At 54.6% G+C, this 15350-nt stretch overlaps 2 protein-coding genes and 1 long non-coding RNA gene across 5 annotated transcripts; 1 reads left to right on the top strand and 2 right to left on the bottom strand.

Annotated features, from left to right (window-relative positions):
* Positions 1-6616: 6616 nt before the first annotated feature.
* Positions 6617-8410, bottom strand: FAU (FAU ubiquitin like and ribosomal protein S30 fusion). The gene is made up of 5 exons (XM_040543600.1): positions 8319-8410; positions 7375-7462; positions 7136-7280; positions 6984-7039; positions 6617-6843 (listed from the first exon to the last, which is right to left on the bottom strand). Exons 2-5 carry the CDS (start codon positions 7447-7449, stop codon positions 6718-6720), a joined length of 402 nt encoding a protein of 133 aa, XP_040399534.1. The 5' UTR covers positions 7450-7462; positions 8319-8410; the 3' UTR covers positions 6617-6717.
* Positions 8380-13724, top strand: MRPL49 (mitochondrial ribosomal protein L49). Of its 3 annotated transcripts, none has more exons than XM_040543596.1 (4): positions 8380-8504; positions 9657-9840; positions 12218-12342; positions 13411-13724. In XM_040543596.1, exons 1-4 carry the CDS (start codon positions 8442-8444, stop codon positions 13555-13557), a joined length of 519 nt encoding a protein of 172 aa, XP_040399530.1. In that variant the 5' UTR covers positions 8380-8441; the 3' UTR covers positions 13558-13724. The 3 variants fall into 3 exon arrangements, with proteins under 3 accessions (XP_040399530.1, XP_040399531.1, XP_040399532.1); XM_040543597.1 differs by having other exon boundaries at positions 8422-8504; positions 9705-9840; XM_040543598.1 differs by having other exon boundaries at positions 8435-8483; positions 9705-9840.
* Positions 13725-14445: 721 nt separating this feature from the next.
* On the bottom strand, positions 14446-14802 carry LOC121063231. The gene is made up of 2 exons (XR_005815928.1): positions 14677-14802; positions 14446-14582 (listed from the first exon to the last, which is right to left on the bottom strand). It is a non-coding gene; the product is annotated as an uncharacterized LOC121063231 (long non-coding RNA).
* Between the last annotated feature and the right edge of the window lie 548 nt (positions 14803-15350).

The raw sequence follows: 15350 nt of genomic DNA, 5'->3' as shown, positions 1-15350 counted from the left end.
GGCATTACACAACTGCCTGGGACGGTAATTGGGGTGGGGAAAGGGTAATTAGGGGGGTGGTAATTAGGGGAGAGGCTGGTATTTAAGGGGGGGGGCAGTTGGAATTGCGATGCAAAATGGCGTACTCGCCTCACAAAACGGCGGCCGCACCACACAAAATGGCGGCCTCGCCTCACAAAATGGCGGCCGCACCACACGAAAGGCTCAGAGCTCCTGTTGGGGGCTTTGGGATTCCCTGCGGGGCTCAGAACTTTGTTTTGGGGACTCGGGGCTTTCCTGGGGGGCCGCCAAGACCCAGAGCAGCAGCCAGGAGCACTTGGCCAGGAACGTGCCCACTTTGCAGATCCCGTCCTGGTCGGGAACCCCCCAGGGTGAGGAGGAGCCCCCGGGGTGAGGAAGAGCCCCCCGGCCATGCAGACCCCAAAAAGGGGGGCACAGCCTCAGCTCCCCCCTCCAGGCGCAGGCCGGGCGCAGGAGGGAGGCTGAGGGAGCCCTCAGGGAGGGCGGCCATTTTGTGGTCCCTTAAAAAAGTGTTTTTTTAGCTTGAAATGATGAAATCTTTAAGGTTGGAAAGATCTCTCAGCCTAATCTGGAGAAATCCCCCATGAAAGCGTGCCCCTAAACCTTTCAAACTCCTCCAGGCACAGTCTAAGGAGGTTTTCTGACCTCAAACAGAGCTTTTGGGCTGAAAAGGGTGCATATTACCACCCAAAATAAAACTTTATCGTCTCAGAACAGGGCTGGGGTGTGGCCCCTAATTTGTCCACCCAAATCCTTGAAATTTTGCTCTTTACCGCGTGCTCTACAACCACAAAACACCACTTTCCACCCCAGTCCTTCAGAATTTTGATTTTTTTTTTGAGGAGACCCCAAAAAGGGGGGCAGAGCCTCGGCTCCCCCCTCATGGCGCAGGCTGGGCCCAGCAGGGAGGCTGAGGGGGCCCTCAGGAAGGGCGGCCATTTTGTGGTCCCTCACGGAGCACAGAGGGGCTGAGGAGAGATGGCTGCCCGTGGCTTCTGGGGGGGACGCGGGGACGTGTCAGGGAATGGGGGGGCTCTGGGAACGGGGGGGCCTCTGCTAATTACAGTCCTCAGTCGTTAGAGTTGGAAGTGACCTCCAGGGTCATCTGGTCCCAAAAACTGAATGTGGGACTCAAGGTTGAACGCAGTGCTCGAGGACTGCCCCCCCCCCAAAAAAATAAAGCTTCACAAAGCACCCCCCCCCCCCAAAAAAAAGCACAAAGCTCCCCTCAAAACCCCCCGAAAAGCCTCCCACAACACCCCAAAACCCCTAAATCTCCCCCACACCACCCAAGGCAGCAGAATCCCCCCCATGGGGCGCAGGTTTTCCCCCAGGCTCGGCCTCGAGCCCTCACAAATGGACTTAGAACTGAAAGGAAAGGTTTTAAAACCCCAAAATGAGGCTTCGGCCCCTAAAGACAGGGTCCCCTCGCACTGAAAGATGGGATTTGGTGTGAAAAAGGAGGGTTTAATCTTGCAGGGAGGCTTTGGGGTCTTGAAAAGGGAGGGTTGGATTTAAAAAAGTGGGGTTTGGACCTTAAAAAAAGAGTTTTTTAAGCCAAAAATTACAAAATCTTTAAGGTTGGAAAGATCTCTTAACCTAATTTTGGAGAAATCCCCCATGAAAGCGCGCCCTTAAACCTTTTAAAGTCCTCCAGGCACGGTCCAAGGAGGATCTCCAAGGAGGTTTTCTGACCTCAAACAGAGCTTTTGGGCTGAAAAGGGTGGATTTTCCCAAAATAAAACTTGACCAAATTAAACTTTGTCCTCTCAAACCTTTATCCTCTCAAAACAAAATTTACCAAAATAAAACTTGTATTCTCCCAAAATGGGGCTGGGGTGTGACCCCTCATTTTTCCACCCAAATCCTTGAAATTTTGCTCTTTACTGCGTGCCGTAAAACCACAAAACCCCATTTTCCACCCCAGTCCTTCAGAATTTTGATTGTTTTTTTAAGGAGACCCCAAAAAGGGGGGCAGAGCCTCGGCTCCCCCCTCATGGCGCAGGCCGGGCCCAGCAGGGAGGCTGAGGGGGCCCTCAGGGAGGGCGGCCATTTTGTGGTCCCTCACGGAGCACAGAGGGGCTGAGGAGAGATGGCTGCCCGTGGCTTCTGGGGGGGACGCGGGGACGTGTCAGGGAATGGGGGGGCTCTGGGAACGGGGGGGGCCTCTGCTAATTACAGTCCTCAGTCGTTAGAGTTGGAAGTGACCTCCAGGGTCATCTGGTCCCAAAAACTGAATGTGGGACTCAAGGTTGAACGCAGTGCTCGAGGACTGCCCCCCCCCCAAAAATAAAGCTTCACAAAGCACCCCCCCCCAAAAAAAAGCACAAAGCTCCCCTCAAAACCCCCCGAAAAGCCTCCCACAACACCCCAAAACCCCTAAATCTCCCCCACACCACCCAAGGCAGCAGAATCCCCCCCATGGGGCGCAGGTTTTCCCCCAGGCTCGGCCTCGAGCCCTCACAAATGGACTTAGAACTGAAAGGAAAGGTTTTAAAACCCCAAAATGAGGCTTCGGCCCCTAAAGACAGGGTCCCCTCGCACTGAAAGATGGGATTTGGTGTGAAAAAGGAGGGTTTAATCTTGCAGGGAGGCTTTGGGGTCTTGAAAAGGGAGGGTTGGATTTAAAAAAGTGGGGTTTGGACCTTAAAAAAAAGAGTTTTTTAAGCCAAAAATTACAAAATCTTTAAGGTTGGAAAGATCTCTTAACCTAATTTTGGAGAAATCCCCCATGAAAGCGCGCCCTTAAACCTTTTAAAGTCCTCCAGGCACGGTCCAAGGAGGATCTCCAAGGAGGTTTTCTGACCTCAAACAGAGCTTTTGGGCTGAAAAGGGTGGATTTTCCCAAAATAAAACTTGACCAAAGTAAACTTTGTCCTCTCAAAACTTTATCCTCTCAAAACAAAATTTACCAAAATAAAACTTGTATTCTCCCAAAATGGGGCTGGGGTGTGACCCCTCATTTTTCCACCCAAATCCTTGAAATTTTGCTCTTACTGCGTGCCGTAAAACCACAAAACCCCATTTTCCACCCCAGTCCTTCAGAATTTTGATTGTTTTTTTAAGGAGACCCCAAAAAGGGGGGCAGAGCCTCGGCTCCCCCCTCATGGCGCAGGCCGGGCCCAGCAGGGAGGCTGAGGGGGCCCTCAGGGAGGGCGGCCATTTTGTGGTCCCTCACGGAGCACAGAGGGGCTGAGGAGAGATGGCTGCCCGTGGCTTCTGGGGGGGACGTGGGGACGTGTCAGGGAATGGGGGGGCTCTGGGAACGGGGGGGCCTCTGCTAATTACAGTCCTCAGTGGTTAGAGTTGGAAGTGACCTCCAGGGTCATCTGGTCCCAAAAACTGAATATGGGACTCAAGGTTGAACGCAGTGCTCGAGGACTGCCCCCCCCCCAAAAAAATAAAGCTTCACAAAGCACCCCCCCCCCAAAAAAAAGCACAAAGCTCCCCTCAAAACCCCCCGAAAAGCCTCCCACAACACCCCAAAACCCCTAAATCTCCCCCACACCACCCAAGGCAGCAGAATCCCCCCCATGGGGCGCAGGTTTTCCCCCAGGCTCGGCCTCGAGCCCTCACAAATGGACTTAGAACTGAAAGGAAAGGTTTTAAAACCCCAAAATGAGGCTTCGGCCCCTAAAGACAGGGTCCCCTCGCACTGAAAGATGGGATTTGGTGTGAAAAAGGAGGGTTTAATCTTGCAGGGAGGCTTTGGGGTCTTGAAAAGGGAGGGTTGGATTTAAAAAAGTGGGGTTTGGACCTTAAAAAAAAAAAAAGAGGTTTTTTTTTTTTTTTTTTCCACATGAAATTATGAAGTCTTTAAGGTTGGGCTCCCCCCGTCTCGTTGAAGGCCACCTCAGCAGGCGCCAAAGGAGGAGGCCGGGCACAGGAGGGAGACTGAGGGGGCCCTCAGGGAGGGCGGCCATTTTGTGGTCCCTTAAAAAGATTGTTTTTAGCCTGAAATGATAAAATCGTTAAGGTTGGAAAGATCTCTCAACCTAATTTGGAGAAATCCCCCATGGAAGCGTGCCCCTAAACCTTTCAAACTCCTCCAGGCACGGTCTAAGGAGGTTTTCTGACCTCCAACAGAGCTTTTGAGTTGAAAAGGGTGGATTTTCCCAAAATAAAAGTTTACCAAAATAAAACTACGTCTTCTCAAAACTTTGTCCTCTCAAAACTTTATCCTCTCAAAATGAAATTTACCAAAATAAAACTTTCTCCTCTCAAAATGGGGCTGGGGTTCGACCCCTCATTTTTCCACCCAAATCCTTGGACTTTTGTGTTTTCCGCGTGCTCTACAACCACAAAACCCCATTTTTCACTCCCCAGTCCTTCAAAATTTCGATTTTTTTGGAAGAAGACCCCAAAAAGGGGGGCACAGCCTCGGCTCCCCCCTCACGGCGCAGGCCGGGCCCAGCAGGGAGGCTGAGGGGGCCCTCAGGGAGGGCGGCCATTTTGTGGTCCCTTAAAAAGATTGTTTTTAGCCTGAAATGATAAAATCTTTAAGGTTGGAAAGATCTCTCAACCTAATTTGGAGAAATCCCCCATGGAAGCGCGCCCCTAAACCTTTCAAACTCCTCCAGGCACGGTCTAAGGAGGTTTTCTGACCTCCAACAGAGCTTTTGAGTTGAAAAGGGTGGATTTTCCCAAAATAAAAGTTTACCAAAATAAAACTATGTCTTCTCAAAACTTTGTCCCTTGAAAGTTTTTTTTTAGCCTGAAATGATAAAATCTGTAAGGTTGGAAAGAACCCCCTTTGATGTGGAGGTTTTACCCTGGGCTCGTCCTCAAGCCCTCACAAACGGGCTTAAACCTGAAAAAAAAAACCAAAAAAGGCTTTTAAAACCCTCGATTGAGGCTTCCAACCCTAAATACAGGGTCCGCAACCATTGAAAAATGGGGTTTGGGGTGAAAAAGTCAGGTTTAAGGACTGCAGTGAGGCTTTGGGGTATTAAAAAGGAAGGGCTGGATTAAAATAAAGGTTGGGAGCTTAAAAAAGTTTTGTTTTTTTTTTTTTCTTCCATGAAATTGTAAGACCTTTAAGGTTGGAAAGACCTCTTAATGTAATTTGGAGAAATTTCCACTAAAGCGTGCCCCTAAACCGTTCAAATCCCCCCCAGGAAGGGCCCACGTGGGCTCTGCTCCGGCGCAGCCTCATCCTCGGGGGCTTGGGGCTTCCCCTGGGGGCTCAGAGCTCCGGGAGGGGCCTTTTGGGGCGCCCCTCGCCCCCAAACCCCCCCGGATCGCTGAGGAGAAGCCCCCGGCTCTGAGACTGCCTGTGGCGGCCTCGGGCTGTCCCGCTCCGAGCGCTCGGCAGCTTTCGGAAGCGATCGGCAACTTTCGGAGCCACTCGGGAGCCTTCGGAGGCCTTCCAGAACCTTCCGAGCCGCTCGGGAGCTTTCGGAGCCGCTCGGCTCTCTCCACCCCGCCCCCCGAGGAAACGTTCGGGAACTTCCGGAGGCTTTCGGCTCCCCCCGCCCCCCCCCCCCCCCCGCTCGGCTCTTTCCGGCACCGCTCGGCCATTTCCGCCGCCTCCTCACGCTCTGTGGCAGCCCGCGCGGCCTCCCCCCCGCCTCCCCTCATTAAGCTCCGGGCTAATTAACTCATTAACGGGGCAGAGCCGCTCTGAAACGCCCCCAGCACAGACTTCGCCGTTCCCAACAGCACGAACGACCCCAAAATCGCCCAAATTCACCCCAAACCCCTCAAAACTCCCCCCAAATTCACCCGTGCCCCCCAAAGCTCCCACAAATCCCCCCAAACCTTCAAAACTCACCCCAAACTCCCCCCAAATCCTCCCCAACCCCCCCCAACTTCCCCCAAAGCTCCCTAAAATCCTCCCAAACTCCCCCCAAGGTACCCCAAGCTCCCCCCATAACCCCCATAGCCCCCCCCAAAACACCCCAAACCTCTCCCTAAAAAACCTAAAAACCCCCAAAGCTCCGCCCGAGCCTCCCGATTCCCCTCAAAAGCCCCCCCAAAACCCCTAAATCTCCCCCAAATCCCTCCCAAGGCAGCAGAATCCCCCCCCGGGGCGTGGATTTTCCCCCGGGCTTGGTTTCGAGCCCTCACAAATGGGCTCGGAACTGAAAAAAAAAAAAAAAAAAAAAGTTTTAAAACCCTGAAATGAGGCTTCCAACCCCAAACACAGGGTCCCCGAGTGCTGAGAAATGGGGTTTGGGGTGAAAAAGGAGGGTTTAAGGCGTGCGGTGAGGTTTTGGGGTCTTAAAAAGGGAGGATCGGATTTAAAAAAGGAGAGTTTGGACCTTTAAAAAGAGTTTTTTGAGCCTGAAATGATAAAATCGTTAAGGTTGGAAAGATCTCTCAGCCTAATTTGGAGAAATCCCCCATGAAAGTGCGCCCCTAAACCTTTCAAACTCCTCCAGGCACGGTCTAAGGAGGTTTTCTGACCTCCAACGGAGCTTTTGGGCTGAAAAGGGTGGATTTTACCACCCAAAATAAAACTTTCTCCTCTCAGAACGGGGCTGGGGGGTGACCCCTCATTTTTCCACCCAAATCCTTGACGTTCTGTGTTTACCACATGCTCTACAACCACAAAACCCCGTTTCCCACCCCAAATCCTTCAAAACTTCGACGGTTTGGAGCCCAAACAATTTTTATTCCACCAGAAGGGCCGCGAAACCCCGCTCCCGGCGCGGTTTTGGGGATTTTGTTTATTTTGGGGGGGATTTTTCTCCCCTAGGAGTTGGCGTTGGGGCCCTTCTTCTTGCCGAAGGTGGGGACGACGTTGACGAAGCGCCGGTTGTACTGCATGCGCCGCTTGGCGCGCCCCGTCTTCTTCTTCTTCTTCTCCTGCTTCGCCACCTGGGTTTTGGGGGAAAAAACCAAAAGGTGAGGGTGTTTAGGGGCTGCACCCCAAAAAACAAAGCTCTGGGACCCTAAAAATATCCTCAACCCCCCCCTAAAATCCCTCAAATCCTCCCCGAATTCCCCCCAGAACTCACCTTGGGGGTCTGGCCCCTCACTTTGCCGGCGCGGGCGAGCGAACCGTGGACTTTACCTGTGTAAAAAGGGAGGGGGGGGGGGGCAATTAAAGATTAGGAGCTCATCAGGCTAACGAGGAGGCCCCGTTAATTGCCCCCCGGTAATCCCGTACCCCCCAGCAGCCGCGCGGCCACGTCGAGGGTGGAAAATTCGGGGATGCCGCTCTGCTCCAGCACGGCCTCATCCTGCAGCGGGCTTCCCCCGAAGAGCAGCACCTGGTCCTCGGGGGCGACGGCCTCCAGCGCCGCGATCCTCGCCTGGTTTTGGGGGGAAAAAATCCCAAAACGGGTCAGCCCCAAAAGGTTTCAGGGCGGGGAGCAGCCCGGTAACGGTGGTGGTGGGGGGACTCACCTTGATTTGGGCGACGGTCTCGGCGCCGGAAACCTCGATGGCGTGGAGGGACTGGGCGCGGACGAAGAGCTGCATGGTGGGGGGGGGTCTGGGGGGGGGGAGGACACACGGGGTTAGGGACCCCTGGGAACGGGGGGAACCCCAAAAAAGGAGACGGAGGCACCAAAAAAACAGGAATACCCCCAAAAACCACCAGAGACCTCTGCAAAGCATTCCCTAGACCCTCCTGGAGACCTCCAAAAGCCTCAGAGACCCTCCCCAAAGCCCCCCAAGGCCTCACAGCCCCCCCACACCACAAGAGCCCCACCCAAGCCTACCAGACCCCAAAAGACCCCCCAGAGCCCCCCCAAGGCCTCACAGACTCGCCCCCAAGGCCCAAAAGATCTACCTGTGCCCTCACAAATCCCCCTAGTGCCCCTCCGTGGGCCCCAAGACCCCCCCAACCCCCAAGAACCTCCCCTCCAGGCCCCAAAACCGCCCCCAGGGCTCCACAGCCCCTCCCCCAGGCCCCAAAGCCCCCCCCCTCGGACCTCACAGACCTCCTCCAGACCCCAAGAGCAGCCCCCAGATCCCGAAGCCCCCCCGGGCACCAAAAGCCCCCCATGACCCCCCCCAAGAGCCCCCCCTAAGCCCTCACAGACCCCCCCCTCCCTCCAGTCACCTCCAAAGCCCCAGACCCTCCCCAGACGTCAAAAAGCCCCCTAAGACCCCTCCCCAAGACCCCTCCCCAAGCCCCCAAAAGCCCCCGAAGCCCCCCCCCGACCCCAAGAACCGCCCTCCGGGTCCCCCCCCAAAGCCTTAAAGACCTCCCCGAGCCCCGAAAGGCCTCCACAAGGCCCCAAGAGCCCCTCCCGGGCCCCAAAATCCCCCAAGTTGTCCCCAAAACCCCCCAGCCCCCCCCCTTTACGCCCTCACGGCCGCAGCCCCCCCCGGCCGCCCCTCACCTCACGCCAGGCGCAGGCCAAGAGAGCGAATCCGCGCAGGCGCCGCTGCGACGTCGGGCGTGCGCGCTGACGTCACGGGCGCGCTGACGTCAGGCGCCGGAGGGAAGGGGGGGCGCTCCCAAAATGGCGGCGCTGGGCCGGCGGCTGCTGGGGCTGCGAGCGGCGGTGGGGAGGCGGGGGGCGCAGGTAGGGGGGCCTGGAGGGCTTGGGGGGGGGGGGCGGGCGGGGATTTAAGGGGGCTCTGAGGAGGTTTGGGGGGTCTGGAGGGGATTAAGGGGGGTCTGTGAGGGAATTAAGAGGGATCGGGGGGGGGGGGGGGGGCTCTGAGTGGATTTGGGGGTCAAGGGGGGTCCCTGAAGGGAAGGGGGGGATTTGGGGCTTTCGGGTGTCCTGGAGGGGATCTGGGGAGCTCGGGAGGGGGGGGCTCTGAAGGGGTTTTGGGTGGATTCTGGGGAGAGGAGGGAGGTTCTGAAGGGGTTTGGGGGGGGTCTGGAGGGGATTAAGGGGGCTGGGGGGGGGCTTTGAGGGGATTTGGGGGGGTCCTGAAAGGAAGGGAGAGAATAAGGTGGTTTGGGGGGGGGTCCTGAAGGGATGAGGGGGGCTCTGAGGGGGGGGGTTGGGGAGTGCGGGGGGGGGGTCTGTGAAGGAGGAGGGGGGCTCTGAGGAGGTGTGGGTTGGGGGCTGGAGGGTGTTAAGAGGTTTCGGGGATGGTCTGTGAGGGAATTTGGGGGGTCCTGGAGGGATCCTGAAGTGATGGGGGGGGCTCTGATGGGGTTTGGGGGGTCTTGAAGGGAGAAGGGGGGGGGTCTGAGGGATTTAGGGGTTTCTGAAGGGGAGAATTAACGGGGGCGTCTGAGAGGATTTGGGGGGTCCTAAAAGGAGAGCAAGAGATTAAGGGGGTTTGGGGGGGCTCTGAGGGAGGAGGACGGGGTTTGGGGGGGGGGGAGTCCTGAAGGGAGTGGGGGGGGTTAAGGGAGTTTGGGGGGGGTCTCTGAGAGGATTTTGGGGGATGCCCTGAAGGGAGGGGGGGATTAAGAGGGGCTTAGGGGTGGTTTCTGAGGGGATTTGGGGGGTTCCTAAAGGGAAGGGGCATTAAGGAAGACTTGAGGGGTTCTGAGTGGATTGGGGGCGGGAGTTTGGGGGGGGTCTGTTAGGGTTGTGGGGGGTTTTTTGAGGGGATGAGTAGATTTAGGGGGGGGATCCTTGGGGGGGAGGGATGAACAGGGTCTGTAAGGGGATGGAGCATTTTGGGGGAGGATCCTGGGGGGTGGGAAGAATCTGAGGGGGGGTGTTCTGAGTAGGGGGCACTCACCCTGCTGTGTACCCCCACCCACACAGAGTCAAGGCCCCCCAGGCCCCCCCGCCGACCCCCAGGTGCCCCCCCAGACCCGCCCGTACCCCGGCGTGGTGGAGTCGACGGCCGAATTCGCCTTCGTGGAGCGCTTGCTGCCCCCCAGCCGCGTCCCCGACCCCCCCGCGCACCCCACCTACCCCACGCCCTCGGGCTGGAGCCCCCCGCGAGGTGAGGAAGCCGGGGGGAGCCCCCCAGTATCACAACGGAGCCTCCCCGGAATTTGGGGGGGGCAAAAAATGACATAAATATCCCTCAGAAAATGAGGCAAATACCTTAAAAAGTGAGTCAAAAATCGAGCTTACCGCTCCACAAAAATTGAGTTAAATATACCTCAAAAAGGGATTTGAATGCCCTTAAAAAAGAGCTTAATATCTCTCAAAAAATCAGTTAAATATTCCTAAAAAATTAGTATAATACTGACTTTAATATTCCTCAAAAATGAGTCAAATATCCCTCAAAAAATGACTTTAATATCTCTCCAAAATGAGTTAAATATTCCTCAGAAAACTGAGCTAAATGCTCCTCAAAAATCGACTTAAATGCCCCTCAAAAATTGAGTTAAATGCTGTCTTAAATACCCCTCAAAAATGACTTAAACGTCTCTCAAAAAAAAGAATACTCAAAAGAAATAAAATGTCTCAAAAAACCAAATTATATCTCTCAAAAGATGAGCCAAATACCTCAAAAATGACTTAAATGCACCTCAAAAAGGAGTTATATACTCCTTTAAAAGGAGTTATGTATTCCTCAAAAAACAGATTAAATATTCCTCAAAAATGAGTTAAACACTTCTGATAAACTCAGTTAAATACTGACTTAAATACCCCTCAAAATCTGACTGAAGTTTTCCTCAAAATCTTACTCAGAAACTGACTGAAGTTCTCAGAAACGACTTACATACCCCTCAAAAACTGACGTTCCCCTCAAAACCTGACTGACCTTCCCCTCAGTAACGACTTAAATACCCCTCAAAACCTTACTGATGTTCTCCTCAAAATCTGACTGAAGTTCTCCTCAGAAACAAGTTAAATACCCCTCAAAACCTGACAGAATTCTCCTCAAAATCTGACTGAAGTTCTCCTCAGAAACAAGTTAAATACCCCTCAAAAACTGACAGAATTCTCCTCAAAATCTGGCAGAGTTCTCCTCAAAATCTGACTCAAGTTCTCCTCAGAAACGACTCAAACACCCCTCAAAATCTGACTGAAGTTTTCCTCAAAAATCTTACTCAGAAACTGACTGAAGTTCTCAGAAACGACTTACATACCCCTCAAAAACTGACGTTCCCCTCAGAAACGAGTTAAATACCCCTCAAAATCCGACAGAATTCTCCTCAAAATCTGACTGAAGTTCTCCTCAGTAACGACTTAAGTACCCCTCAAAATCTGACTGAAGTTCTCCTCAGAAACAAGTTAAATACCCCTCAAAAACTGACAGAATTCTCAAAATCTGGCAGAGTTCTCCTCAAAATCTGACTCAAGTTCTCCTCAGAAACGACTCAAACACCCCTCAAAATCTGACTGAAGTTCTCCTCAGAAACGACTCAAACACCCCTCAAAATCTGACTGAAGTTTTCCTCAAAAATCTTACTCAGAAACTGACTGAAGTTCTCAGAAACGACTTACATACCCCTCAAAAACTGACGTTCCCCTCAAAACCTGACTGACCTTCCCCTCAGTAACGACTTAAATACCCCTCAAAACCTTACTGATGTTCTCCTCAAAATCTGACTGAAGTTCTCCTCAGAAACAAGTTAAATACCCCTCAAAACCTGACAGAATTCTCCTCAAAATCTGGCAGAATTCTCCTCAAAATCTGACTGAAGTTCTCCTCAGAAACAAGTTAAATACCCCTCAAAAACTGACAGAATTCTCCTCAAAATCTGGCAGAGTTCTCCTCAAAATCTGACTCAAGTTCTCCTCAGAAACGACTCAAACACCCCTCAAAATCTGACTGAAGTTTTCCTCAAAAATCTTACTCAGAAACTGACTGAAGTTCTCAGAAACGACTTACATACCCCTCAAAAACTGACGTTCCCCTCAGAAACGAGTTAAATATCCCTCAAAATCCGACAGAATTCTCCTCAAAATCTGACTGAAGTTCTCCTCAGTAACGACTTAAGTACCCCTCAAAATCTGACTGAAGTTCTCCTCAAAAACTGAGAGAATTCTCCTCAAAATCTGACTGAAGTTCTCCTCAGAAACGACTTCAATACCCTTCAAAAACTGAAGTTTTCATCAAAAACTGACCGAAATCCCCCTAAAAAAACAACCCCCCCCCAAAAAATACAAATGACACAAAAATGACTTAAACATCCCTCAAAAAGTGACTGGAATCCCCTACAAAGCGACTTGAATCCCCCCCAAACCGATTTATGGTGTTCACGCCCAGGCTGCCCCCCTCAGGGCCGTCTGTCTCCCCCCCCCCCCCCCCCGCCATGAAACCCTTTTGGGACTTTTTGTATTTTTCCCCCCCTTTCCGCTCCAACCCCACCCCCACCCCCCTAAAAGCTCCTTTTTGGGGTTTCTGCCCCCTCGCCCCGCAGCCCCCGACCCGGCGCTGCCCTACTTTGTGCGCCGGTCCCGCATGCACAACGTCCCCGTGTACCGGCACCTCAGGGCGGGCACCCGCAGGACCACCGTGCTGCGCCGCATCGAGGGCGACATCTGGGTACGGGGCTGGGGGCGGCGGGGGGGGGGGGGCTGCGACATTTTGGGGGGGGTCTGGGGGATTTGGGGGGGGGATTTTAGGGAGGGTTGGAGGATTTTGGGGTGGGTTTGGGGGATTTTGGGGGGGATTTTGGGGGGGATTGGGGGATTTTGGGGGGCAGTAGGAGGGTTTGGGGGCGGTTGGAGGGGTTTGGGGGGGATTTTAGGGAGGGTTGGAGGATTTTGGGGGGTCTGTGGGGGATTTGGGGGGGATTGTAGGGAGGGTTGGAGGATTTTGGGGGGGGTTTGGGGGGATTGGGGTTTGTTTGGGGGATTTTGGGGGGGGATTGTAGGGAGGGTTGGAGGATTTTGGGGGGGGTTGGGGGATTTTGGGAGGGGGTTGGGGGGATTGGGGTTTTTTTGGGGGCAGTAGGAGGGTTTGGGGGATTTTGGAGGGGGATTTTAGGGAGGGTTGGAGGGTTTTGTGGGGGGTTGGGGGGGGGTTGGGGATTTGGGGGGGATTTTAGGGGACGTTGTAGGATTTTTGGGGGCGGTTGGAGGGGTTTTGGGGGATTTTGGGGGGGGTTGGAGGATTTTTGGAGAGGTTTGGGGGACTTTTGGGGGGGATTGTGGTTTGGTTATGAGGTTAGTTTAGGGGTTTGGGGCTGCTTTTGGAGTTGTTTTTTGGGGTTTGAGATTTTTTTTTAGGGGTTTGGGGCTGGTTTTGGGGCTTGGGGGATTGGGGTTGGTTTAGGAGGTTGGGGTTGGTTTTGGGGTTTGGGGTTATGAGGTTCATTTAGGGCTTTGGGGTTGGTTTGGGGGGGGGTTGGTTTCTTTTTTAGGGGTTTGGGGATTTTTAGGGGTTTGGGGCTGGTTTGGGGATTCTTTTAGGATTTTTTTTTTTTTTTTTTAAGGGATTTTGGGGTTGGTTTATAGTGGTCTTTTATTATATTTGGGGGTTTGGGGTCGGGTTTTTCGTTTTTTTCTTTCGGGGCCTGGGCTTGGTCTGGGGTTTCTTTGAGGGATTTTGGGGCTGGTTGGGGGTCTTTTTTCTTTTTAGGGGCGTTAACGGGGTTCCCCCGCGGCGCAGGCGCTGGAGGCCGAGCTGCGGGCGTTCGTGGGGCAGCGGCTGGGCCGGGAGCCGCTGACGCAGGTGAACGAGGTGACGGGGACGCTGCGGCTCAAGGGCCACGTGGACGCCGAGGTGCGCGCCTGGCTGCTGCAGAAGGGCTTCTGAAAGCGCCGAAACGGGGCAAAACCGGGCAAAAACCCCTCGCGGGGGGGGCGGAGGGACCCCGAAACGGGGCACAGCCTGCCCCCGAAAGGCGGAGGGGCCCCAAAACGCGGCCAAACCCGGTCGGGAACGGAGTGAAGTGGTTAATAAATGGGGGGAGTTCCTGAAAAGGGGGGTGAGATGTGTTTGGGGGGGCTCGAAAATGGGGTGGAACCCCTCGGAAATGGGAGAGGGGCTCCAAAACGGGGCGAAGATGGCTTGTGAGCAGCAGGCAGACCCCAGAACGGGGTGAAATCCGCCCAAAAACAGCCCGGAGGGGCCCCAAAACGGGATGAAATCCGCCCAAAAAGGCTCAGGGGAGCCAAAAAGGGATTGAATCCACTGAGAACAGTTCAGGGGACCCAAAATGGGAGGAAATTCACTCAAAATGGCGCAGGAGACCCAAAACGGGATTACATCCACCCAAAAAGCCCAACACAGCCCCAAGGGGCCCCAAGACGGGATGAAATCCACTCAAGACAGCCGAGGGGACCCAAAACGGGGCGAAATCCCCCGAAAACGGTCAACACCCCCGCCCCCCCCCGAGCAGCGGCGATCCCGCGAAGCGACGTCACGCCAGCGGGCGGCGCTCCGAAAAGCCCCCCCAGAACGCTCAGAAACGGGTCGGAAGCTGCACGGGGGTGGCGGCAGCCCCCCCTCCCCAAAGAAATAAACCTCCCGACTGCGGGGGGGGGACCCCAAAAAGCCAAATAAATCCCCCCCCCCCCCCGCCCCGGCGAGGGGGGGGGGCTCCCTCTTTATTTCCACCCCCCCCCTCCCCACCCGCGGGGACGACGGACAGCAACGCGGTGCCGGGGGGGGGGAGCCAAAAAAAATAATAAACGGGGGGGCAATTAAGACAAAAATAATAATAAAAGGGGGGAGGGATCCCAAATTTGTGGGGGGGGGTTGGGGGGGGGGGCTCAGCTCTGCGAGTAGTACTGGTTGTAGCTCCACGGCGTCTGGTAGCTGTAGGCGCCGTAGCCTTGCTGGGGAGACAAAGGGGGGGCCGTCAGCGGCGCCCCCGGCCCCAAATGGGGGGGTCGGGGGGGTCCCTGAGCCCCCCCCCACCCCCCCACTGACCTGGTACCAGTAGCTGTAGGTGGAGGGGCTGCCGCCCGCGTCCCCCCCGGCGCCGGAGAAGTTGAGGGGGGTCAGGAGCCCCCCAGCTTCGTCGGGACGCAGGCGCTTGTCGTCCGGCTCGTCCGCGCTGCGACGGAGAGGGCGGGGGGGGGGAAACGGGGGGGGGTAAATAAGGGGGGAGGGGGTAAATAGTGGGGGGGGGGGTAAAAAAACAGGGGGGGGGGGTAAATAGTATGGGGGAGGTAAAAAAAATAGGGGGGTGGGGGTAAATAGTATGGGGGGGTAAAAAATGGGGATGGGGTAAATAGTATGGGGGGGTAAAAAATGGGGATGGGGTAAATAGTATGGGGGGGTAAAAAATGGGGATGGGGTAAATAGTATGGGGGGGGTAAAAAATGGGGATGGGGTAAATAGTATGGGGGGTAAAAAAATGGGGCGGGGGTAAATAGTATGGGGGGGTAAAAAATGGGGATGGGGTAAATAGTATGGGGGGGGTAAAAAAATCGGGGGGTGGGGGTAAATAGTATGGGGGGGTAAAAAATAGGGGGGAGGGGGTAAATAACATGGGGATGGGGTAAATGGTATGGGGGGGTAAATAGTATGGGGGTGGGGGTAAAAATAAAGGGGGAGGGGATAAATATATAGGGGGAAGGGGGTAAATAGTATGGGGAGGG

This window comes from Cygnus olor, unplaced genomic scaffold, assembly GCF_009769625.2.
Source record: "Cygnus olor isolate bCygOlo1 unplaced genomic scaffold, bCygOlo1.pri.v2 scaffold_120_ctg1, whole genome shotgun sequence".
Taxonomy (NCBI): Eukaryota; Metazoa; Chordata; class Aves; order Anseriformes; family Anatidae; genus Cygnus; species Cygnus olor.
This window is presented reverse-complemented; position numbering and strand designations above follow the sequence as displayed.

What these genes read in the sequence shown, in the direction of transcription:
- FAU (XM_040543600.1), bottom strand. Translation starts at nt 7,449, where the DNA reads ATGCAGCTCTTCGTCCGCGCCCAGTCCCTCCACGCCATCGAGGTTTCC. An exon ending in AGACCGTCGCCCAAATCAAG is followed by an intron (nt 7,281 to 7,374) that starts GTGAGTCCCCCC and finishes CCCCAAAACCAG; the next exon opens with GCGAGGATCGCGGCGCTGGA. An exon ending in GGCCGCGCGGCTGCTGGGGG is followed by an intron (nt 7,040 to 7,135) that starts GTACGGGATTAC and finishes CTTTTTACACAG; the next exon opens with GTAAAGTCCACGGTTCGCTC.
- MRPL49 (XM_040543596.1), top strand. Translation starts at nt 8,442, where the DNA reads ATGGCGGCGCTGGGCCGGCGGCTGCTGGGGCTGCGAGCGGCGGTGGGG. An exon ending in TGGGGAGGCGGGGGGCGCAG is followed by an intron (nt 8,505 to 9,656) that starts GTAGGGGGGCCT and finishes CCACCCACACAG; the next exon opens with AGTCAAGGCCCCCCAGGCCC. An exon ending in GCATCGAGGGCGACATCTGG is followed by an intron (nt 12,343 to 13,410) that starts GTACGGGGCTGG and finishes CCCGCGGCGCAG; the next exon opens with GCGCTGGAGGCCGAGCTGCG.